General features: G+C 29.7%; 1 protein-coding gene across 2 annotated transcripts; it reads left to right on the forward strand.

Annotated features, from left to right (window-relative positions):
- Positions 1-15,082: 15,082 nt before the first annotated feature.
- Positions 15,083-27,350, forward strand: pycr3 (pyrroline-5-carboxylate reductase 3). 2 transcript variants are annotated; one of them, XM_056445402.1, is made up of 7 exons: positions 15,083-15,247; positions 15,386-15,452; positions 19,447-19,511; positions 21,741-21,920; positions 23,271-23,483; positions 25,828-25,920; positions 26,366-27,350. In XM_056445402.1, the coding sequence occupies exons 1-7, from the start codon at positions 15,206-15,208 to the stop codon at positions 26,558-26,560; spliced, it is 855 nt and encodes a 284-aa protein (XP_056301377.1). In that variant the 5' UTR covers positions 15,083-15,205; the 3' UTR covers positions 26,561-27,350. The 2 variants fall into 2 exon arrangements, with proteins under 2 accessions (XP_056301377.1, XP_056301376.1); XM_056445401.1 differs by having other exon boundaries at positions 15,084-15,247; positions 15,374-15,452.
- The last annotated feature ends 309 nt before the right edge of the window (positions 27,351-27,659 follow it).

Genomic DNA, 27,659 nt, shown 5'->3' on the forward strand with positions numbered 1-27,659 from the left:
CATAGCTGTGGTAGGAGATTTGGTTCTTTCTCATTATTTGGCTCAGAGGGAGCATATAAAGGTTGAACAGGAGTGGTGCCAGAATCGAGCCTTGTGGGACTCCACATGTCATGGGTGTCCACCTCGACCTATGGTCACCTATACTGACATAGTAACCTCTTCCTTCAAGGTAAGATCTGAACCATTTGACAGCCCAACCCAGTTTTCCAGCCTATCCAGAAATATGCTGTGATCGACAGTGTCAAATGCGGCACTGAGATCGAGCAGTACCAGCACTGTTAGTTTGCCTGAATCTGTATTTAGGCGGATGTCATTGATTATCTTTATAAGGGCGCTCTCTGTACTGTGATGTGGTCTGAAACCAGATTGATAATTGTCTAAACACCCCTTGAAGTTTAAGAACTTGTTAACCTGGTTAAAAACAACTTCTTCAATGATTTTGCCAATGAAAGGGAGATTTGAGATGGGCCAATAGGGTATTATCCAGGTTGCTCTTCTTCAAGAGGGGTTTAACAACTGCAGTTTTAAGTGAGTTAGCAAAAATCCCTGAGAGAAAAATCCCTGAGAGATAAACAGAATAAAAAAATCTAAATAAACAAATAAAGTTCTTCTGTGATTGATTAAAAGTCACACTTATGATGAAAATAAATCTGAGGCATCAGAAGCTCATTAAAGACATCCATATTTTCTGAAAGACATCCCCTTTCAGTGTTGCCAACCTTTTCCAATGAAAACTAGCTAAAGCCTGCCCCAAAAGTAGCCAAATGTTGCCAGATGACATCACACACTAATTTGCATATCAGTGACATAGTCACGTAGTATTTGACAAGCGTAAGCTGGTTATGTCTCCACGCTCTGAGGCGCCGTGCATTATATTATATTATATTAAAACATAACCTCCAAATGCACAATAGATGCAGACCTGGTGCAGATGCAATCTGAGCTGCATCCAATGCCTTTTAATGGGCTCACCTAACCCCACCCCTAACCCTACCCCTCACGTTGACGTCACTCGCTCAATAGTATCTGGATGCAGCCTTTATGATGCACGCTGAGATTGCATCACTCAGCGATGCAATGTCAGACACAATGCACTCAATGGAGTGAGTGACCTCACTGTGACAGGTAGGGTTAGGGGTGGGGTTAGGTGAGCACATTAAAAAGCATTGTATGCGTCGGCGCAATAGCCTAGTGGTTAGTGCGCTGACATATGGCGCAGTAGCACTTCAGGGCGTCCCGAGTTCGATTCCCGGCTTGAGGACATTTCCCATCCCTACCCCCCCCCTCTCTCTCCCACATTACTTCCTGTCTGAAATACTGTCCCATCTATATATATATAACTATAACTATATATAATAAAGGCCAAAAATAAAATCTTAAAAAAACATTTAAAAAAAAAAAAGCATTGGATGCAGATCAGATTGCACTGCACCAGGTCTGCATCCAGACCCCTCTCCACTCGCTCCATTTGAGTGCATTGTGTCTGACATTGCATCCTGAGTGATGCAATCTCAGCGTGCATCATAAAGGCTGCATCCAGATTCTATTGGCTTATTAACATATTACTTTGCGTGATGATGTCATTGCGTAATCGTAACTCTAAACTAGATCTTTATGTAGTACACAAAATAATGCATGTTTTCTCAAACTGACTGGCCATCTCAGCAAAAACATGATTTGAAATATGTCCATTACCGGCTCTGCGTCACTTTAAAGCGTCTCTGACACTTGAGGTAATGTTACCGGACACAATTTATACATTTACGTTATTATCATAATGTTATTTAATATAAAGCCAAAGATAACGCTCTACAGACACCAAACGGCGCCGAAGTGTGAGCAAATTCATAAACAATGTCTAAAATATGAAGATCTTTAATGTAATCAACATTGCGCGCCATTTTGTGCGACCCGACTAGTCACAGACTATTTAAAATGTACTTTTTATTGTCATACACAGTTACATGTGTGTGTGCTTTCTCATTGTGCTGTGTATATATGGATATCTCTCTCTTTTACTTAGATGATGGAAGTCGAGGAACAAATTACAGTCCCTCGAACAGTTTTAATCCGAGTTCTTGCAACTGTCTTCATAGATGGAAAAGAAATATGGAGAAAACTATTCACAGTTGGCAGTGTTGGAGATCTGATAGCCTCAGCCAAAACCCGAACTGTCTCACGAACTATCTCTTGATTTAATATTGAAATTTGACACAGATTTTTAAGAGTTCACTGACACTGATGTAAATGCAGGAGTACAGGAGCTTGACAAATTTCAAATATATTATATTGCAAGCAACATCGGTTCTGTAGGACATGATCCCAGTACATAATTGTGGCAAAGAATGACTCTTTTGCTCTTCCACTTGATGTTGAAAGCTTAACCTGTGCTGTGACAGACTTTTCAAATTCTTCTGGCTGTGCACTCTTCAGTATCCATGCCAAATGTCTTCTGTTGTTTCTTTTTTGAGTATATATATGACCTGTCTTTGTCCCAGTCATCTTCAATTCAATTCAATTAAATTCCCCTTTATTTGTATAGCGCTTATACAATGTAGATTGTGTCAAAGCAGCTTCACATAAAGGGTCATAGTGAATAGGAACAGTGTAGTTCAGTTTGTAGTGTTTAAGTTCAGTTCAGTTTAGCTCAGTTCAGTGTGGTTTAATAATCACTACTGAGAGTCCAAACACTGAAGAGCAAATCCAACGATGCGCAGCTCTACAGATCCCGAACCATGCAAGCCAGTGGCGACAGCGGAGAGGGAAAAAAACTTCACTAAAGGCGGAAGTGAATATTACCTAAATATTATTATTTATATATTACCTGAATATTACCTAAATATTATTATTTATATATTACCTGAATATTAACTAAATGTTATTATTTATATATTACCTGAATATTACCTAAATATTATTATTTATATATTACCTGAATATTATTATTTATATATTACCTGAATATTACCTAAATATTATTATTTATATATTACCTGAATATTATTATTTATATATTACCTGAATATTACCTAAATATTATTATTTATATATTACCTGAATATTACCTAAATGTTATTATTTATATATTACCTGAATATTACCTAAATATTATTATTTATATATTACCTGAATATTACCTAAATATTATTATTTATATATTACCTGAATATTAACTAAATGTTATTATTTATATATTACCTGAATATTACCTAAATATTATTATTTATATATTACCTGAATATTATTATTTATATATTACCTGAATATTACCTGAATATTATTATTTATATATTACCTGAATATTATTATTTATATATTACCTGAATATTACCTAAATATTATTATTTATATATTACCTGAATATTATTATTTATATATTACCTGAATATTACCTAAATATTATTATTTATATATTACCTGAATATTACCTAAATGTTATTATTTATATATTACCTGAATATTACCTAAATGTTATTATTTATATATTACCTGAATATTACCTAAATGTTATTATTTATATATTACCTGAATATTACCTAAATATTATTATTTATATATTACCTGAATATTACCTAAATATTATTATTTATATATTACCTGAATATTATTATTTATATATTACCTGAATATTATTATTTATATATTACCTGAATATTACCTAAATATTATTATTTATATATTACCTGAATATTACCTAAATGTTATTATTTATATATTACCTGAATATTACCTAAATGTTATTATTTATATATTACCTGAATATTACCTAAATGTTATTATTTATATATTACCTGAATATTATTATTTATATATTACCTGAATATTACCTAAATATTATTATTTATATATTACCTAAATATTATTATTTATATATTACCTGAATATTACCTAAATGTTATTATTTATATATTACCTGAATATTACCTAAATGTTATTATTTATATATTACCTGAATATTATCATTTATATATTACCTGAATATTACCTAAATGTTATTATTTATATATTACCTGAATATTACCTAAATATTATTATTTATATATTACCTGAATATTACCTAAATATTATTATGTATATATTACCTGAATATTACCTAAATATTATTATTTATATATTACCTGAAAATTACCTAAATATTATTATTTATATATTACCTGAATATTACCTAAATATTATTATTTATATATTACCTGAATATTACCTAAATGTTATTATTTATATATTACCTGAATATTACCTAAATATTATTATTTATATATTACCTGAATATTATTATTTATATATTACCTGAATATTACCTAAATATTATTATTTATATATTACCTGAATATTACCTAAATATTATTATTTATATATTACCTGAATATTATTATTTATATATTACCTGAATATTACCTAAATGTTATTATTTATATATTACCTGAATATTATTATTTATATATTACCTGAATATTACCTAAATGTTATTATTTATATATTACCTAAATATTATTATTTATATATTACCTGAATATTACCTAAATGTTATTATTTATATATTACCTGAATATTACCTAAATGTTATTATTTATATATTACCTGAATATTATCATTTATATATTACCTGAATATTACCTAAATATTATTATGTATATATTACCTGAATATTATTATTTATATATTACCTGAATATTACCTAAATGTTATTATTTATATATTACCTGAATATTATTATTTATATATTACCTGAATATTACCTAAATATTATTATTTATATATTACCTAAATATTATTATTTATATATTACCTGAATATTACCTAAATGTTATTATTTATATATTACCTGAATATTACCTAAATGTTATTATTTATATATTACCTGAATATTATCATTTATATATTACCTGAATATTACCTAAATATTATTATGTATATATTACCTGAATATTATTATTTATATATTACCTGAAAATTACCTAAATATTATTATTTATATATTACCTGAAAATTACCTAAATATTATTATTTATATATTACCTGAATATTACCTAAATATTATTATTTATATATTACCTGAATATTACCTAAATGTTATTATTTATATATTACCTGAATATTACCTAAATATTATTATTTATATATTACCTGAATATTACCTAAATGTTATTATTTATATATTACCTGAATATTACCTAAATATTATTATTTATATATTACCTGAATATTATTATTTATATATTACCTGAATATTACCTAAATGTTATTATTTATATATTACCTGAATATTATTATTTATATATTACCTGAATATTACCTAAATATTATTATTTATATATTACCTGAATATTATTATTTATATATTACCTGAATATTACCTAAATATTATTATTTATATATTACCTGAATATTATTATTTATATATTACCTGAATATTACCTAAATGTTATTATTTATATATTACCTGAATATTACCTAAATATTATTATTTATATATTACCTGAATATTACCTAAATGTTATTATTTATATATTACCTAAATGTTATTATTTATATATTACCTGAATATTACCTAAATATTATTATTTATATATTACCTGAATATTACCTAAATGTTATTATTTATATATTACCTGAATATTACCTAAATATTATTATTTATATATTACCTGAATATTATTATTTATATATTACCTGAATATTACCTAAATGTTATTATTTATATATTACCTGAATATTACCTAAATATTATTATTTATATATTACCTGAATATTACCTAAATGTTATTATTTATATATTACCTAAATGTTATTATTTATATATTACCTGAATATTACCTAAATATTATTATGTATATATTACCTAAATATTATTATTTATATATTACCTGAAAATTACCTAAATATTATTATTTATATATTACCTGAAAATTACCTAAATATTATTATTTATATATTACCTGAATATTACCTAAATATTATTATTTATATATTACCTGAAAATTACCTAAATATTATTATTTATATATTACCTGAATATTACCTAAATATTATTATTTATATATTACCTGAATATTACCTAAATGTTATTATTTATATATTACCTGAATATTACCTAAATATTATTATTTATATATTACCTGAATATTATTATTTATATATTACCTGAATATTACCTAAATGTTATTATTTATATATTACCTGAATATTATTATTTATATATTACCTGAATATTACCTAAATATTATTATTTATATATTACCTGAATATTACCTAAATGTTATTATTTATATATTACCTGAATATTATTATTTATATATTACCTGAATATTACCTAAATATTATTATTTATATATTACCTGAATATTATTATTTATATATTACCTGAATATTACCTAAATGTTATTATTTATATATTACCTGAATATTACCTAAATATTATTATTTATATATTACCTGAATATTACCTAAATGTTATTATTTATATATTACCTAAATGTTATTATTTATATATTACCTGAATATTACCTAAATATTATTATTTATATATTACCTGAATATTATTATTTATATATTACCTGAATATTACCTAAATATTATTATTTATATATTACCTGAATATTATTATTTATATATTACCTGAATATTACCTAAATATTATTATTTATATATTACCTGAATATTACCTAAATATTATTATTTATATATTACCTGAATATTACCTAAATGTTATTATTTATATATTACCTGAATATTATTATTTATATATTACCTGAATATTACCTAAATGTTATTATTTATATATTACCTAAATGTTATTATTTATATATTACCTGAATATTACCTAAATGTTATTATTTATATATTACCTGAATATTACCTAAATATTATTATTTATATATTACCTGAATATTACCTAAATGTTATTATTTATATATTACCTGAATATTATTATTTATATATTACCTGAATATTACCTAAATGTTATTATTTATATATTACCTGAATATTACCTAAATGTTATTATTTATATATTACCTAAATGTTATTATTTATATATTACCTGAATATTACCTAAATATTATTATTTATATATTACCTGAATATTACCTAAATATTATTATTTATATATTACCTGAATATTATTATTTATATATTACCTGAATATTATTATTTATATATTACCTGAATATTACCTAAATATTATTATTTATATATTACCTGAATATTACCTAAATGTTATTATTTATATATTACCTGAATATTACCTAAATGTTATTATTTATATATTACCTGAATATTACCTAAATGTTATTATTTATATATTACCTGAATATTATTATTTATATATTACCTGAATATTACCTAAATATTATTATTTATATATTACCTAAATATTATTATTTATATATTACCTGAATATTACCTAAATGTTATTATTTATATATTACCTGAATATTACCTAAATGTTATTATTTATATATTACCTGAATATTATCATTTATATATTACCTGAATATTACCTAAATATTATTATGTATATATTACCTGAATATTACCTAAATATTATTATTTATATATTACCTGAAAATTACCTAAATATTATTATTTATATATTACCTGAATATTACCTAAATATTATTATTTATATATTACCTGAAAATTACCTAAATATTATTATTTATATATTACCTGAATATTACCTAAATATTATTATTTATATATTACCTGAATATTACCTAAATGTTATTATTTATATATTACCTGAATATTACCTAAATATTATTATTTATATATTACCTGAATATTATTATTTATATATTACCTGAATATTACCTAAATGTTATTATTTATATATTACCTGAATATTACCTAAATATTATTATTTATATATTACCTGAATATTACCTAAATGTTATTATTTATATATTACCTGAATATTATTATTTATATATTACCTGAATATTACCTGAATATTATTATTTATATATTACCTGAATATTACCTAAATGTTATTATTTATATATTACCTGAATATTACCTAAATGTTATTATTTATATATTACCTGAATATTACCTAAATATTATTATTTATATATTACCTGAATATTACCTAAATGTTATTATTTATATATTACCTGAATATTACCTAAATATTATTATTTATATATTACCTGAATATTACCTAAATGTTATTATTTATATATTACCTGAATATTATTATTTATATATTACCTGAATATTACCTAAATGTTATTATTTATATATTACCTGAATATTACCTAAATGTTATTATTTATATATTACCTAAATGTTATTATTTATATATTACCTGAATATTACCTAAATATTATTATTTATATATTACCTGAATATTACCTAAATATTATTATTTATATATTACCTGAATATTATTATTTATATATTACCTGAATATTATTATTTATATATTACCTGAATATTACCTAAATATTATTATTTATATATTACCTGAATATTACCTAAATGTTATTATTTATATATTACCTGAATATTACCTAAATGTTATTATTTATATATTACCTGAATATTACCTAAATGTTATTATTTATATATTACCTGAATATTATTATTTATATATTACCTGAATATTACCTAAATGTTATTATTTATATATTACCTGAATATTACCTAAATGTTATTATTTATATATTACCTGAATATTATCATTTATATATTACCTGAATATTACCTAAATATTATTATTTATATATTACCTAAATATTATTATTTATATATTACCTGAATATTACCTAAATATTATTATTTATATATTACCTGAAAATTACCTAAATATTATTATTTATATATTACCTGAATATTACCTAAATATTATTATTTATATATTACCTGAATATTACCTAAATGTTATTATTTATATATTACCTGAATATTACCTAAATATTATTATTTATATATTACCTGAAAATTACCTAAATATTATTATTTATATATTACCTGAATATTACCTAAATATTATTATTTATATATTACCTGAATATTATTATTTATATATTACCTGAATATTACCTGAATATTATTATTTATATATTACCTGAATATTACCTAAATGTTATTATTTATATATTACCTGAATATTATTATTTATATATTACCTGAATATTACCTAAATGTTATTATTTATATATTACCTAAATATTATTATTTATATATTACCTGAATATTACCTAAATATTATTATTTATATATTACCTGAATATTACCTAAATGTTATTATTTATATATTACCTAAATATTATTATTTATATATTACCTGAATATTACCTAAATATTATTATTTATATATTACCTGAATATTACCTAAATATTATTATTTATATATTACCTGAATATTAACTAAATGTTATTATTTATATATTACCTGAATATTATTATTTATATATTACCTGAATATTACCTAAATGTTATTATTTATATATTACCTAAATATTATTATTTATATATTACCTGAATATTACCTAAATATTATTATTTATATATTACCTAAATATTATTATTTATATATTACCTGAATATTACCTAAATGTTATTATTTATATATTACCTAAATATTATTATTTATATATTACCTGAATATTACCTAAATATTATTATTTATATATTACCTGAATATTACCTAAATGTTATTATTTATATATTACCTAAATATTATTATTTATATATTACCTGAATATTACCTAAATATTATTATTTATATATTACCTGAATATTACCTAAATGTTATTATTTATATATTACCTAAATATTATTATTTATATATTACCTGAATATTACCTAAATATTATTATTTATATATTACCTGAATATTACCTAAATATTATTATTTATATATTACCTGAATATTACCTAAATGTTATTATTTATATATTACCTGAATATTATTATTTATATATTACCTGAATATTACCTAAATGTTATTATTTATATATTACCTAAATATTATTATTTATATATTACCTGAATATTACCTAAATGTTATTATTTATATATTACCTAAATATTATTATTTATATATTACCTGAATATTACCTAAATATTATTATTTATATATTACCTGAATATTACCTAAATGTTATTATTTATATATTACCTGAATATTATTATGTATATATTACCTAAATATTATTATTTATATATTACCTGAAAATTACCTAAATATTATTATTTATATATTACCTGAATATTACCTAAATATTATTATTTATATATTACCTGAATATTACCTAAATGTTATTATTTATATATTACCTGAATATTACCTAAATATTATTATTTATATATTACCTGAATATTACCTAAATGTTATTATTTATATATTACCTGAATATTATTATTTATATATTACCTGAATATTACCTAAATGTTATTATTTATATATTACCTAAATGTTATTATTTATATATTACCTGAATATTACCTAAATATTATTATTAAATATTATGTTCGAAGTGTTTTGACTAGATTTGACAATTGCTTATTTTGTTAAGACAAGCACCTTACATGCAGGTGAATGCATAAACAGTGTGCTATGGTTATTTCTTTCTTTCACTAGAGAATAATTTTGAAAATGTGTATGTTGGGAACTGTTTCATGCATATCTGACATTTTATTTGGCGTGCGTAACAGATATGAGTTCAATTTAATGAATGCTTTTATGAAGTGATAAAAACTGAATAGTAACACACAGTTGTGTTAGATTCATACCGAAACAACACATCTGTGTTTCGACTTATGCTGCACATTAATGTGTTACAGTTTATGACACATTTTGTGTGTTAAACTTAACTCAACATGTGTAGTCCCTGAGCACGCACAGGACATGTGCTGAAAATACCACATGTTGTGTTGTGATGTTTTTAACATGTTTGTTTTTAGAGTGTACTGACTCATTTAACTTGTGAAATTAACACGTCTGTGAAAGTTCTATTCACTTCACCTTTATTTCTCTAGCGCTTTTACAATGTAGATTGTGTCAGAGCAGCTTCACATGAAAGATTATAGTAAATAGGAACAGTGTAGTTCAGTTTTCAGTGTTTATATGCAGTTTAGCTAGGAATTCATTGCTACCTAAATGACCAACGATCATACATGTAAACAAATGTCAGTAAATGAACAGTTATGAAAAACAATCCGAGCCAGAAATTTACTCTACTGAGTGAAGCGTGCAGCCGCTGCTCTTTTGAGTCACTTTTTAAAAATTGCTAACAGAAGCCAAATGAATGTTAAAAATGGCTAAATTTGTTGCTCGGTGCTTTTTAAAATAAAAATGTGCTAGGGTAGGATGAAAAGCTGCTAAGTCTAGCAACAAAATTGCTGAGTTGGCAACACTGTCCCCTTTGTTTCTTAAGTAGTATGCATATTGTCCGGTCAGTGCATCTTTTGGTCATTGGATTTTCATTTTAGAAACAGATATTGAAAAATGAAAAACGAGTCGTTTTTTGATTTTTGTTTTAAAATAAATGGTGAAAAACGGAAAAACGAAATTCAAAAATGATTTGATTTTCATTTTTTATTTTGATTAACAAAAGCTAAAATCACCAGAAAACAAAAACGAATTGCGACGGCCCGCGACCCACGAGCTCACTACTGTCACTACGGCGCCCTGTGAGCTCAGCGGTGAGAGTGCTTACTACGGAGGGCGGTATGTCAGATGTCTTCTAAAAACTGACTATCACTAAGCTTGCAGATGAGTTGTGTGTGGGTCTATGCATGATTTCATATAGCCATGTGCAAATATAGCAGCAGATTTTTTTTAATACATAAATTGAAATTATAAAAAAAAAGCCTACTGCTATTATATATATGTATATATATATATATATATATATATATATATATATATATATATATATATATATATATATATAAAACACAGAGATGAGCTATGATTCCAGACGAATGTCCAATGTTACTGTCACTCCTGAAGTGGTAGTGATTTTAACAATAAACTTTATTTTCAGAAAACTGTTCAGCAATGTAATATATAAATATATAAAAAAAACCAAGTCTTTATTCGTTTTTGTTTTCTGGTGATTTTAGTTTTTGTTAATCAAAATAAAAAATGAAAATCAAATCATTTTTGAATTTTGTTTTTCCGTTTTTCATCATGAAAACGAAAAACGAGTCGTTTTTTTCATTTTTCGTTTTAAAATTCAAAAACAAAAATCCAAAAATGCTTTGAATTTCAATTTTCGTTTTTTTATTTTTAAACAAACAAACAAAAAAAAAAAACAGCTCGTTTTTCATTTTTCAATATCTGTTTCTAAAATGAAAATCCATTGACCATAAGATGCACTGACCCTTTTTGTTTTCTGGTGATTTTATTTTCTGTTATTCAAAAAAAAAAAAAAACCAATGAAAATCAAATCATTTTTTAATTTAGTTTTTCTTTTTTTCACCATGAAAAAGAAATTAGATTTTTTGATTTTTCGTTTTAAAATTCAAAAACGAAAATCAAAAACTGCTTTGAATTTCAATTTTCGTTTTTTAATTTTAAAACGAAAAATCAAAAAACGACTCGTTTTTGGCTTGTCAATATCTGTTTCTAAAATGAAAACCCAATGACCAAAAGATACACTGACCTGTTCCAAGAGCATTGTTTCATTCAAGAGTTGTATGAGCAGCTCAAATGTTGGAGGCCTTGCTTTATTGGTTCCAGTTGAGCCAAATGCATTGTTTTGCTAGATAGGAAATGAGTCGCTTTATAGAAGATCAAGTGCCTTGTTCAGTTCTGCACCAAAGAGGTGTAGTGTTGGTGTGTTGTCCAATGGAATTTGCAAAGCTTTGTCTGTAAAGTCCTGTACTGCTTTCCAGAAAAATGTGAGCTTTTTGCATTCCCAAAAAACATGCATGATTGATCCTGAGTGGGTTTTACATCTGTGACACCTGGATGATACATCGGGGTACATTTGTCAAGTGAAGTGGGGTCAGATATATGCATACGTTTATCATTTTGTTAAACTATTCTGTTATTGGAAAGGGGAATGAGAGTGTTCTGGCATATAGTCTCCCACTGATCATCATTAAAATTATACTCCAAATCTCTTTGCCACAGGTTTTTAAGTGAGCCCAGTGAGGAGTTGTAATATTCTAATAGTGCAGAATAGGGGAGAGCGGGGCACAAAGTAACACTCTTTGGCCAAATAATGAACAAAGTAACAGGGTTAGACAAACCATTTGTTTTTTTTTATCAGCAACACACAAGCCTCTCCTACAACTGAGCACTGGTTATATGATCGCCGGATCTATGGGTTCTGTGCAGTATTGCCAAAAGTGCCAGGAGTAAAACATTTTACTATATACGCAACACAATCTCATGGCAATTCATAACTTTTTGATTCAGTGGCTAATTCCTATGAATTCGTATGATGTAATTCGTACATTTTCGTACGATTTGCTCATCCCCCAATGACGGTTGGGTTTAGGGGTGGGGTTAGGTGCCACGCCTCCTTTTTAAAATCGTACAATTTTGTACGGCTGAACTCGTACGAATTCGCCATTAAACTGGCAAAACGTAAAATACTTACGTTTTCTCGTGAGATCAGGCTGATATACCCCACCTGTGGGGCAAGATGATACAGACAGAGGGTTAATTGTAACACATGCTTAAAAAGGCAGATTTCACACTGTTAATTTAAATTTAGTTTACTTTAAATAGTAGCTATATTTCCTCAGTACTTAGCTCAATGTATTTTTTATTCTACATAGCACAGTCTGTTAATTAATTAATTAAATAATTAATTAATTAATTTATTTATTTATTTATTTATTTATTTATTTATTTATATTTATTTATTTATTTATTTATTTATTTATTGGATAAACACATTTGAATTTATTTGCATTATTATTATCCATTATTATCTATTATTATACAAAGCCTTTATTTGTAGTATTAGCCATAAAATATATTTTTTTTTGTCTAATAAAAAAATATTTTCTTTTAAAAAACATTTTTATTTAAAAAGTTTTTAACATTACACTCAAAATTCAACAAGTGTTGTGTTAGTTTAGTTGCTGTCCAACAGTGTGTGGCTTAATTGTAACACCCTGTTACAACTAACCCCGCTGTGTTGTGTTTTCTTCCAAACCGGCTGGCAGTCACTGTGTGTTTTATTAACATCTTTCAAAATGGTTTCATCTTTTAGATTAGAAGACGGTGATCACAACAATGTAAGATTTCACATTCATACTTTCACAGATTTTTTCAAAATAAAACAATATTGACTATTAAAAAATACTTTTATGCTACAAAAATGTTTTTTCCTGTGTTTTTCATCCAAATTTGGCCAAACTTTTTCAATAATTGGCAGGAAGACATCTGCCAACACTGTTTCGAAAAGCTCGGAAGCTTGCCACAGTTAACCCTGAGCAAATACCTTACAACTCTATGTGTTACATTTTACCCCCCGTTTATCTCGGAGATCTTTCCTTTTAAAGACTGGGAATTCAGCTAAGTCTTTTTATGCATATTTAAACGTTCATATGTATTTATATTTATATTTAATGGCCAAGTGTCATATTCATAAATGTAAACTAAAAGAATACAGTTTTATAGTATTTAAAATTGAAGCAGAGTGAATAGACACAAAGCCAAAGTTGTCCAAGCTTGTAAATTTTTTAACGTAGATCTATGAAATTATTTGTATCTTAGTTATATATTGCCATATTTATATATATATAGGAATGCCATATTTATATATATATAGGAATGCCATATTTATATATATATATATATATATATAGGAATGCCATATTTATATATATATATATATATAGGAATGCCATATTTATATATATATATATATATAGGAATGCCATATTTATATATATATATAGGAATGCCATATTTATATATATATATATATATATAGGAATGCCATATTTATATATATATATATAGGAATGCCATATTTATATATATATATATAGGAATGCCATATATATATATATATAAACTAAAATAGTTTGTATGCTGTAATTTTGTATTAACGTGTTGTTATCATTGTTCAATATTTTGCTCCAGTCCAGCAGATGTCAGCAGTGTAAATGCTATAGTTTCGTGTGTGTACTGTAAGTCCAGAAGAAAGTGCCATCCATGTGAGAAGAGTTTACAAATTAAACAGGGATCAAGTTAACAGCGCGGAGCTGCAGCATTACTTAATGTACCATGAGTCTGTCAGGCACTTCAGACAAAACCAGCGATTCACCCGTGAGTAGGATTATGACCAGATACACCGTCAGTCTGCTGATTAAATGTTGTTTAGTGAACAGATGTCAGCAGCAGCATCTTCAGTGTTATTATTGTGAAGAAATAAAGTGTCTGTTGTCAATTCAGGATGTGTTTCAGATTCAGATCGGATTCATCGGAGCAGGAAACATGGCGTTTGGCGTCGCGCAGGGAATCATCGCCACAGGTCAACAAATAAATACCTTTAATAACTGCATTTATGTAAACAATTCTGTTTATAAAGTGTCTTTAATATAATGTCAAGTACATTCAGAAGAAAAAAAATATATAACATGAGTTTAATTTATGATGATAGCCGCCTACGTGTTTTCGAACCATACTACAGTACAGTGCATTATAGTATTTACAGCACTTTCCCACATAACAACATTTCTCTGGGCCAGCTCTGGCCCACACAATCAGGTTTTACTTGGCCCACTTGTTGCAGTGAATTACGGGACACGACTGGACCAAGTCTGGCTTCCAGACAAGGGCCAAACATCAGCACTTTAGTCGACTGTGTTGTTTTAAAGTGCTTTATAAATAAAATTGAATTGAATTGAAAACATGGACCATATCTGGGTCAAGTCACAGCCAAGTAAATAACTCATAACTGGGCCTAATAGTTGATGTGTTCCGACTGAAATAAAATTGATAAACCCATGAAGCATTGCGCTTTGGGCACACAATTGGTGTGCTTTCTCGCAAAGCGACCTGATTGGTAGAATTTCTGTCTTTACTCAAAAATTATTTTAATGTATTTTAAATGTGGGTCAAGACAGGCCACACTTACGTGGGCCACACTTACAAATTTTTAACATCTGGTTATGGTAAATACTACATTTGGCCCAAATCTTGTGTGCCGCCTTAAAGACGTTGCCACCTCTGCCAAACCCGGGCCATGTTTGGCCCACATGCTGTATACCACTGCCAGATGAATGCCTACTGTGCCATCTTTATGCCAAATCTGGGCCAGAATTCTTTGCCACCTGAATTAATGAATGCTGCAACATACTGTAGCTTAATGTAATAATAAATGCTGTAGTCTACTTTAGATTTTACTACAGTAAGCTCTGTTGTGTTGTATTATAAAATACTGGGTCATTTGTTTATGTTACTATAATGATAGTTGTGTTATCAAAGCAACAGGTGAACAACTTTGCGTTAAATACCTGCATTAAATCCCACAGTTCTGTTTATAAAGTGTGTTTAATATCATGTCAAATGCATTCAAAGGGGAAAATCTAACAGTAGTTTATAATAATATAGTGTTATTGAACCATACTACAGTAAAGTGCATTATACTGTAACTTATAAAGACTATTAACATCACAGTATTTACAACACTTGAATGCTGCAGCATACTGTATTAACTAGGGATGCTCCGATCGATCGGCCGCAGATCAGTATCGGCCGATAATCACATTTTATGGCTTGATCGCTGCTCGCCGATCTCATGAACTGATCACAGGTGTTTGTTTATGGCTTTATACAGAGGAAGATGCGTTCTGTGTTTTTGGCAATATTGCAAGTTGACTAAAACCTGGCTGAAAATCTTAATGATATAAAAAAACATGGTTAAAATATATTTTAAAACTTGAATATTTAATAAGATGCCTTTTTTTAATATGCTGTTTGCAACAAACAAATATGTATGCGTCAAATATGCGCTCCAAACATTTTTCTTCTGAGACGTGTTGAATTCTTCCTTCATTTGCAATGTTTCCAAATTGCTTTGTTAGTGATTTTTCTTACAATGGTTATAGCTGTTTTCTCTATTATTTTCATGACATGTTCACACCTAAATGGTTATAAGAGACGTGTTTAAGGGATTATATGCAGCATCCTTCAATTATTCTCTTAGGTAAGGTGAGATCTCCACTTAAGGTTCATTCTTAGAGGGAACATGTGCTTAATGCATTATAAAACCTAAAGTATTAGAATCGGTACTCGCTATCGGCTGCAAAAATCCTGATTGGAGCATCCCTAGTATTAACCATAGTGAACTGTAATAATAAATACTGTAGTATTCTTTAGTTTTTACCACATTTAGCTGTGGTGTATTGTAGTATAATATACTGGTCATTTGTTTATACTAATATAGTTGTATGAACAATGCAGTGAACAACTTTGCATTAAATACCTGTGCATTATTCTCCGCGTACGAGAGGGCGCAGCTATTTGAATTATTTTGGCTCGAGACTTCCGGTCTCATTCACTTTCATTCATTTTTAGACGTTAAAAACAGCTCGGTTTGCTGCTTGATGTTGCAAACTGATATTTTCTTAATATATTATTCTATTTTGTCTGTATTGTCATGCAAACACTTGTTTGTAGAGTAAGTAGTTCAACCGTTTTCTGCCGTTTATTATTCCTAGTCATTTCTCCCATAGGCGGCTGAATCGGAAGTTCTAAAACGAGCGCACTTCCGCATTGAAGAATAAGGTCAATAATCCACAGTTCTGTTTACAAAGTGTGTTTAATATAATGTCATCCAGAGAAAAAAACAGACTATAGTAGATTATAGTGTATGCTATAGTGTTTTTAAACCATGTTGTGTTATACTGTAGGCTACATAGTATTTATAACACTTTGTTAATGAATGCTGCAGCATGCTGTAATATTAACTACAGTGAACTGCAATAAATAATGTAGTATGCAGTTGTTTTTCCTATAAAAAAATATATATTTTTTTTAATGTTGAAATACATAAATATTAAAATATAACCACCAAATTCAAAATAGAAGTCTAAAAATTATTTTTTACAAAATAAAGGCAGTTGCTGCTCTAGGTGTGTGTGCGTGCGCGTGCGTGCGTGCGTGCGTGCGTGCGTGCGTGTGTGTGTGTGTGTGTGTTCAGTCTTGTGTTTGTGTTTCATTAGATATTCATTATTTATATTTACTTATATTCATTCATTCATTTTTTTTTCGGCTTAGTCCCTTTATTCATCAGAGGTCGCCACAGTGGAATGAACCACCAACTTATCCAGCATATGTTTTAAATAGTGGATGCCCTTCCAGCTTCAACCCAGTACTGGGAATATATATATATATATATATAATATGTAAACAGTAAACTTTGTTTTTTGTTTAAAGACTATTTAGTTTCTGACTTTAAAATGCCTTGTTTGTTTTTGTTTTGATTGATGTTTTGTTGTTTATTTGATGAGAACCATATACATGGGCAGGGCCGTTGCTAGACATAAAGCTCTAATGGGGCACGTATATATATTTATTATAAATGAAAGTATTCTTCTTATTATACAATTATTCTTCTAAATAATCTTAAATGTAACTGGAAAACAATGTTAAGACAACTGGAGTGATGCTAAGATCATTTAAGAAATTACTTTTGCATAAATATTAATTTCATTTGAATGAAATTCTATAGACAATTCAATAAAATACAAAAAAAGATGTGTTATAGAATTATCTGTTGTAGACTTGACACATGGCAGCTAATTAAGTTTATTAAGTCTTTACCTCCCTGACTCCTCATCCCTCCTTTTTGCTTCATACAAAATAAATCTATCATGAGGCGTCCTTAGTAAGATCACCATCATATTGTTTAAACTTTAGTTTTGTCGATTTGGAAAACAAAAGGCTGTTACGCTGGTTTTACAACGCATGAGCGGCGCGTAACAAGCAGGTAGCCTGCTTTTTTGGCGCACATGTTAACTACCGGGACTCGCACCGGCAGAAGAGCAGCGCGTGCCAGAGGCGCGCGGGTTCTCTGCGCACACGCCGGAGATGTGTCAGTTTGCTTTTTGATTACATTGCTATTACATTGCTTTCACCAGCGTTGGTTCGGTTGCACATAGAGAATAACGTCTTTATTTCGGAATTACCACTCTTAATAAATACACTTGCATATGAAGTAAATCATATCTCAATGCATTTACTGGGGCACTGGAGATTTTTACTGGGGCAGTGAATTGGGTCTAGCGACGCCCCTGTACGTGGGTAAAATAAAAAGTTTACACTTGATATAATTTGTTTCAAGAGAGTGCATATTCAGTCAGCCAAATTTCTGTAGAACCTCCTCAGTGATACCAATTCAAGGAGAGGTGTTGCAATATTCAAATGTTTTCAACACAAATGTGCAATTAAATATAATATGACTTTAGTGTGTGATTTGTGTGGGTTTATTGACATTTTTGCTTGTATTTGTTATGTTGTAGGAAAGGTTCCACCAGGTAATATAATTATTAGTGCACCATCCATGAACAACCTTCCTCGCTTTAAGGTAAGACCTGTCACCTTATGAACATTTTAATTATGCTTTTCCAAAAACACGTAAAGAAATGTTGTAAAAGATTAATAGGATAATGCTGACTCACAGGGGGATTATCATAATGGAGTGTCAGTCAAAACACTTAAGGCAAAATCCTTTTCGTTGGGTTTTATTCACCAATGCCAGTACATGAATCTTTCCACATGGGATCGGACTGGTTTTTAATCATAAATGCATAGAGACAGATTGAACATAATGAATCAGTAAAAAAGCTGCATAAATAAACTCTACAAGAAAACATAACTCACATTTGCACACAGTCACTACACCACATGATAAGTCCAAAAGCACGCTACTACTCTGAAGACGCGTTACTTAATGGTGCAGTATGCAAGTTTAACACCCAGTGGTTGAACCTGGTATTGCATTCCTGGATCAAAACAAATGCAAGCGCAGGTTGCCAGATTGACCACCAACAAGGCTGATTTAAACTGTGTTCTATATAAAAGCAACGGTACGCGATAAAAGGAATATTTTATATACAATAAAAGGAGTTTTGGTCCTAACCAACACCTCGAATTAATAATTTAGAAACGGCTTCAATTTCTGACAGCTGAAAAACTGAATAAAGCACATGAGGTGTACCTGAGCTCATCATTGTCAGTTTTCTGTGTTAAATGCTCATAATGTGAGTCTGAATGCCATTTTACATGACATTTATTGCCATATACTGAAAGCAGCAGCAGATAGTTCACCTCAGATCCTGAAAATAAAATAAACCGTTTGAGATTGAGCTTTAGAGCTGCGACTCGGTGCAAACCAACACATATCAGTGATTCAGCATCTACATTTAATCATGTTAAAGAGGTTTAATATGTATTCATTAGATTATAAACGTTTCCATTTGGCTGGAGTGCAGTGAGTGCACTATTATTTACTTCTGAATGGCTGTGTTTACATTTCTGTCGTGTTTCGTCTGGTGCAAATTGCCTGATTATCACTGTGTATCTCATCATGTAGCGTGTTGTTAGAACACGGGGCTACAATGTAACCTGCTCACCTAATGTTCACGCTGCTAATAGTTATATTATTTGCTAATTAATAACCTCATGTGGAATTCTGAATCTGCGTCTCATTTCGGAGTCTGCTACTGTCCACCAGAGGTCACATTTCAGTCACAGACAAATGCTTTAAGAGCCTTCAAGACTGAATGAACGCAATACACTGTTTTCCACCAAGGCAACACGAGTGCTGAAATATAATTGGCTAAACTGGCAGTGGGCCGGTTAAATGACCAAAACAAAGGCAGCCGTTCCAGCACGTAATGCACATGTTCAAAGCAGAATATTTGACTTCAGCATTGTTTTTCAGATAAACAAGAATGTTCACTCAGTATATTTCTGAAATATCTGCAAACATATTATGGTGTTTTTATGCTTAAGAAGAGTCAAAAACTGACATACAGCACCTTTAAAGGGCTGCTGATTGGGGTGATACAGTGCAGCTGTGAACCATGGATAGGCCTTCAGCGAGTGTATCAGAGAGGTTCTACAGACAGGGCTATATATACATACACACATACATGCATGCATACATACATACATACATACATATACATATATATATATATATATATATATATATATTTATTTATTTATTTATTTATTTATTTATTTATTTATTTATTTATATGGTGGGATGACTCCTTAGTATCTGCATTCAATTTTATATACATAGAAAGCATATTAAAATGTCTAGTTAAATTTTTCAAATAACATTTGTGACAACAGAATGTCAAAATATGGAGGAAATATTAATTTAGTGTGAGAGATATAGTAATGAAAAAATAAAAACACATTTAGTCTGACTTAGTCGCACTTACTGAAATATATAAAAGTAAGATAAGTGATTAATGTAAATATATATATGATAAGTGGTAAATATAAAAGTAGTCAAGTGATAAGTGATTCACAGCAAATTATATTGAATTTGACATTACTTAAAAAATAGGAAGTAATAAAGATTAAATAATTATACAAATATTTACATTTTTTGTAAAGTTTTTTTTTTTTTTTTTTTTTTTTTTTGTATTTTTGTAAGTTGAAAGAAGAGCATACCAGATTAAAAAAATTTTTTATAAAGTTGAGAACATTTATAGTTTATGAGATCTTGAGTAGAAAGATGACAGATGTATCCTTATTTCTGCAGTATTGTGACAGGTTTGTGTTGATGCTCTTACAGGAGAAAGGTGTTTCAGTCACTCACTCCAATCACGAGGTTGTCCAAGCCTCTCATTTGATCTTTCTGGCTGTCAAACCACACATCATTCCACAAGTCCTAAATGAAATCTCCCAGAACGTCACCAAAGAACACATCATCGTTTCCATGGCTGCCGGAATCACTATAGCAACACTCGAGGAGGTGACGATTTACATACAATTTTTAAAGTTTTATGGAAATTTATCGTTATCCTTAAATTTCATTGTTTTGTTTGAATTCATACAGTGAAATCAAAATGATTTGACACCTTCAACATTTCTCACATAATCACAGTTTATTGTATTTTTTTTCTATAGTTGCTATAATAACAGCAACTAATTGTATGGCTGTATTCCGCTCTATAGTTGCTACGGTAACGCAGTGACTAGTTGAATGGCTGTGTTCCTTTCTATAGTTGCTACGGCAACACAGCGACTATAGTTGTATGACTGTTCCATTCCATAGTTGCTACAACAACACAGCAACTATTGTTCTATGGCTGTGTTCCGTTCTATAGTTGCTACGGTAACACAGCAACTATAATTGTGTGGCTTTGTTCCATTCTATAGTTGCTACGGCAACACAGCGACTATAGTTCAATGGCTCTGTTCTGTTCTATAGTTGCTACAACAACACAGCGACTATAGTTCTATGGCTGTGTTCCGTTCTATAGTTGCTACGGCAACACAGCAGCTATAATTGTATGGCTGTGTTCCGTTCTATAGTTGCTACGGCAGCACAGTGACTGTAGTTGTATGGCTGTGTTCCGTTCTGTAGTTGCTACGGTAAAACAGCAACTATAATTGTATGGCTGTGTTCCGTTCTATAGTTGTTATGGCAACACAGCGACTGTAGTTGTATGGCTGTGTTCCATTCATTAGTTGCTATGGTAACACAGCGACTATAATTGTATGGCTGTGTTCCGTTCTATAGTTGCTACAGTAAAACAGCGACTATAATTGTATGGCTGTGTTCCGTTCTATAGTTGCTACAGTAAAACAGCGACTATAATTGTATGGCTGTGTTCCGTTCTATAGTTGCTACGATGACATAGCGACTATAATTGTATGGCTGTGTTCCGTTCTATAGTTGCTACAGTAAAACAGGGACTATAATTGTATGGCTGTGTTCCGTTCTATAGTTGCTACGATGACATAGCGACTATAATTGTATAGCTGTGTTCTGTTCTATAGTTGCTACGGCAACACAGCGACTACAATTGTATGTCTGTATTTTGTTTTATAGTTGCTACGGTAACACAGTGACTATAATTGTATGGCTGTGTTCTGTTCTATAGTTGTTACGGTAACACAGCGACTATAATTGTATGGTTGTATTTTGTTTTATAGTTGCTACGGTAACAGCGACTATAATTGTATGGCTGTGTTCTGTTTTAGAATGGCTATGGTAACACAACGGCTAAGGTACTATAAACAAATAACCCAATACTGTAGGGTACAGTATACTAGTATAACTATACTACATTGTTGTCTGTATTTCTGTGTTTTCCAGCTGTTGCCTGCAGGGACGCGTGTGATCCGGATAATGCCGAATCTTCCTTGTATGCTCCTGGAGGGTGCGCTGCTCCTGTCCTGCGGTTCGCATGCGGGACAGCAGGAGGAGACGCTCCTGAAGACGCTCCTCGGCCCCTGTGGATTAGTGGAGTTTGGACCAGAATCCTGGATCGACGCCCATGTGGGCCTGAGTGGCAGTGGCGTCGCATTCGTGAGTACATTATCTGTGTTCGAAATGACTCCCAAATACACACTGAAAAGTGGGGGTGGGAGAAACAAAGCTTTTCGAAACAGCACATGCTGGAGACACCTGCTGGTCAAAATGGTGTAAATGCAACAAGAAATCAGACAAAGCGTGCATTAGAAGTGACTTTTTCAAACATATTGCATACTTTACATTGAAAGTATAACTAATAAATACACTTAGCTTATCTATCATCATTAAAGTCAAATCGAGTTGAGCTTTATTGTCATTTCACTACATGTGTGCACATATAGCGGAACGAAATGTAGTAACATGATCATAAATATAAAGACAGCACTGGACCTAAGAGCTATATTAAACCTATACATAACTAACATACTGGAGCGGTAATCTATCTATATATATATATTATAAACACTTACTATGCACATAACCTAAGATGGACTATGCAAGTACTTTTACATACAATATTCATATATACACACACAACAATATTGTGCAAGAAACAATATGAATATTAGTTGTCTGCAATAATGTGCGTAGTTTTATATATTTTCAAGGCTTAAATGTTGTTTGTTTCATTGTGCACTCTGCTAAACAGGCCAACAAGAGACTATTAGCTAATATAAACTAATATTCATTCATATATTGAATATATTCATTCTTATTCAACATAAGAGCTATTTTAAACCTAAGGAGGAATTACCAACCTACGTCACACATGATGTCACACGGCTTCCCAGTTGCAAAAAGAGACCGGTTGCAATAGCAAACATGTGGTGTTGTGCGGTAGGATGTCCAAAAATAGAAATCTTTACTCTTACCGTACACCACACTGCTTTAATGCCAACCGCAGATGTATTTGGCTAAAAGGGAGCTGAATGGAGTGAGGACCTAATTAAGAATGCTGGACTCTGCAGTTCTCATGTTATATCATGTAAGTTGACGCTATGCTGAATCAGACACATTACTTGTTGTTGATTGCAGAAATGATTTCAGCATAAACAGTCAATATGGTAAATTAAACTGCCGACACTGAATGCTGAAACTGAAATGTAAACATGTACGTTCACATACCCTGCCGTACAGGTGCAGTTCACTGTCAGAATGCAGTTGTTTTGGTTGTTGATGATTACCCAGGCCTTGTACAGCTTCATCTTCTTTCCTTGTCTTTGGCTAGGCAGAATCTCGGTTTTTAGCACTACAAAGTTTTGAATCTGGTCATCATGGAGCATTGTTTCCTGCACAGGTCTCTTGTAAAATCACTTGCAGCTTCAGTGAGATTGTATATTTGGGGCTGGATGCTTGATCATTTAGTCTTATCCAATATCCAATGGGAGGGTGCTTTTGCAAATGGACCTATCAGACGAACGCCGCTCACTTTAACGTTAATTTTGCTGAATAACCGTGCTTATCACTGGGTGACGAGCTGTTATAATACGCTGAAAGCATTATGTAAATAATATATATCATATGTCATCAATATAACTTATCTCTAATACAACAACAAACTCTGAACCGCATCGGATGTCATTCCCTCGCTGTAAATGCTCGCGCTCTCTGATTTTTATTTATTATTTTTGCAACCTCGCTGCGCGCGCATCCTGAATGTTTACAAACCGCTAATTCGTCTATGCTGGAGTGGTAATTTAACTTTACTACCTCTACATATACTATAAATATTGATTCAAAACAAAAGATTTGTAAAGGTTTTGAAGCAGCCATGCAAGATGCATCTCTGCTGTTAGTTGTAATGTGAAGTAGATCTGAACAATAAATAAATAAATGCATAAAATTACATTTACTATTTAGCAAAAGCTGCGATTGTCTTGCACATCATCTTAGGGAAGTACAATGATGTGATCACCTCCAGAAGGAATATAAAAATAATACTATTATTCCCTCCAGAACTGTCTTGAACATCTGTCTGCGCTCCCAAAGAGCGTCTCACGCCTCCAAAATCCACCGCGTTCATTGCATTTCGTCTTCATCTTCTGAGGCGCAGCTCATTTATTAAAGGAGAACAAACACCACAGTGCACTAAACTCCACTTCTCTGACTGATATCTGCTCCAGTTCATCAGGAAGTGATGATTTGTTCTCTTTAACTCATTGATAGAAACACTGCTTTATTCTCTAATGTTTTATGCCATATTAGTTTGAGTTTGACACATAAAATGTCTGCCATGAGGTACCTTCTGATGTTAGGAGTGTTTTTATTTGCTCAGGCCATCTACATGCAGAGATTTCAGATGCTGTTTCACGAGTTTTCAGTGTTTGTGGTGTGGTTTTGGAGATTTTTGATTTGTGTAGTGGTTTTCCAGCTGTGTGTGTGTGTGTGTTTCTCACAGGTGTATGTGTTCGCGGAGGCGCTGGCGGATGGTGCTGTTAAGATGGGGATGCCCAGTGCTCTGGCTCGACGCATTGCAGCACAGACAATACTGGTGGGTGTTTCATAATCTCTGCATTTAATAGCCAGAACAGTTTAGCAGAGAAGTTTACCTGAGCAGGTAAAACTAAATGCAGCAGCAGATTTTAACATTTTATTTAGCGTCATTTGCAGTTTTTTGCTTGAATGTCATTTCTACTTATTTATTAGATTGTTTTTAATCTTATCCCTGCAGTTTAAAGGTGATTTATTTATTTATTTTTAATTTCTTTCTATTTATTTATCCTTTTATGTGCTCGTTTTAGAATTTTTGTTAATCGTTGTTGGAGTAAAAATACATTTTAAAACTCTGATTTTTTTTTTATTATTATTATTTGTCATTTTTGCTTTGTTTTCCCCCCAAAAAACATTCTGTAGCTTCATTTAAACATTTTTATTTAATTTGTAATATAATTTTCACGTGTAGTTTAAAACACAAATTTAGGTGTGTGTGTGTTCAGGGTGCTGGAGTGTTACTGCGGGACTCCGGGAAGCTGCCGGCGGAGCTGAAGGCTGAGGTTTGCACTCCTGGAGGGACCACCATTCACGGCATCCACGCGCTGGAGAAAGGAGGATTCAGAGCGGCTGCGATTGGAGCCGTGGAGGCGGCTTCAGAAAGAGCTCGAGAACTCGGAAACAAGCAGAAGAAGAACTGAATCATCCTACAGGAGAGATAAAGCTGCAATTAAAACAGGGGTGTCCTAACTCCGGTATCCTGTATAGTTTAGCTCCAACTTCTTTCAACACACCTGCCTGGAAGTTTCTAGTTTACCTAGTGAGATCTTGTGTAGCTGCTTCAGGTGTGTTTAATTGGGGTTGTTGGAGGTAAAATATGCAGGACACCGGCCCCTTAGGACCGAGCTTGGATAGTTCACCCTGAAATAAAAACCACCACATTATTTACTCACCCTCAAGTCATATTCAGTAGAAATGACTTTTTTTGAGTCAAACAAACACAATCGGAATGGTTTTACATCTTTATTCTGGCTATATGGTTCTTCTTTACCCTGGCTCATATTTACCACAAATTTATCCACTAAATAGTAACTTTTCAAAATAAAAGTCACGATCAGCACCAATATACTGCATGCATAATGGTGTTGATAGTGACTTTTATTTTGAAAAGAGCATATTTAGTGCATAAGTTTGTGGTCAAACTAACCCATACGCCACCAGGGGGTTAATGCATGTCTGATTAAGCTGATTCATGTGTTATTATATAATAAATATTTCTAATTTTTTAATCATTAAATTATAAACTAAATACCGAAGCCCTTGAATCTTCTTTTTCTTCTTTCTTTATTTAGTTTTATTATTTTATTGTGGTTTAAATTACTGCCACCAACTAGAATAGAGTAGCGATTTGCAAATATGCTTTATTATTTATAATAAGAAATTTAAATCGCATCAAGATTTCTAATAAGATATATGACAAGGTTATTAAATTGAGTGTGTGTGTATATATATATATATATATTAGATTAGATTCAACTTTATTATCATTACAACTTTATTACAAGTACAAAGTATACAGATACTTATACTTATGTATATATATATATAATATATAAATAAATATTTATGTATTTATATAAACATGCACACTATTCAGTATAATTAAGATTATATAGTCTAGATTACTTTCTATAATTGATTTTCTTACACAAATGTAATAGCCTATTTATGTTACTAGACATTTCTGACTCGACGTAAGACGCATTCATTGTTGCTAAAGCTCCAGGAATAGACAAGTCT

The sequence above is a fragment of the Danio aesculapii genome, chromosome 20, assembly GCF_903798145.1.
Source record: "Danio aesculapii chromosome 20, fDanAes4.1, whole genome shotgun sequence".
Lineage (NCBI taxonomy): Eukaryota > Metazoa > Chordata > Actinopteri > Cypriniformes > Danionidae > Danio > Danio aesculapii.

Coding starts and splice junctions, on each gene's coding strand:
- pycr3 (XM_056445401.1), top strand. CDS start 15,206: ATGAGTCTGTCAGGCACTTCAGACAAAACCAGCGATTCACCC. Junction 23,484..25,827: donor GTGGCAGTGGCGTCGCATTC/GTGAGTACATTA, acceptor TGTTTCTCACAG/GTGTATGTGTTCGCGGAGGC. Junction 25,921..26,365: donor TTGCAGCACAGACAATACTG/GTGGGTGTTTCA, acceptor GTGTGTGTTCAG/GGTGCTGGAGTGTTACTGCG.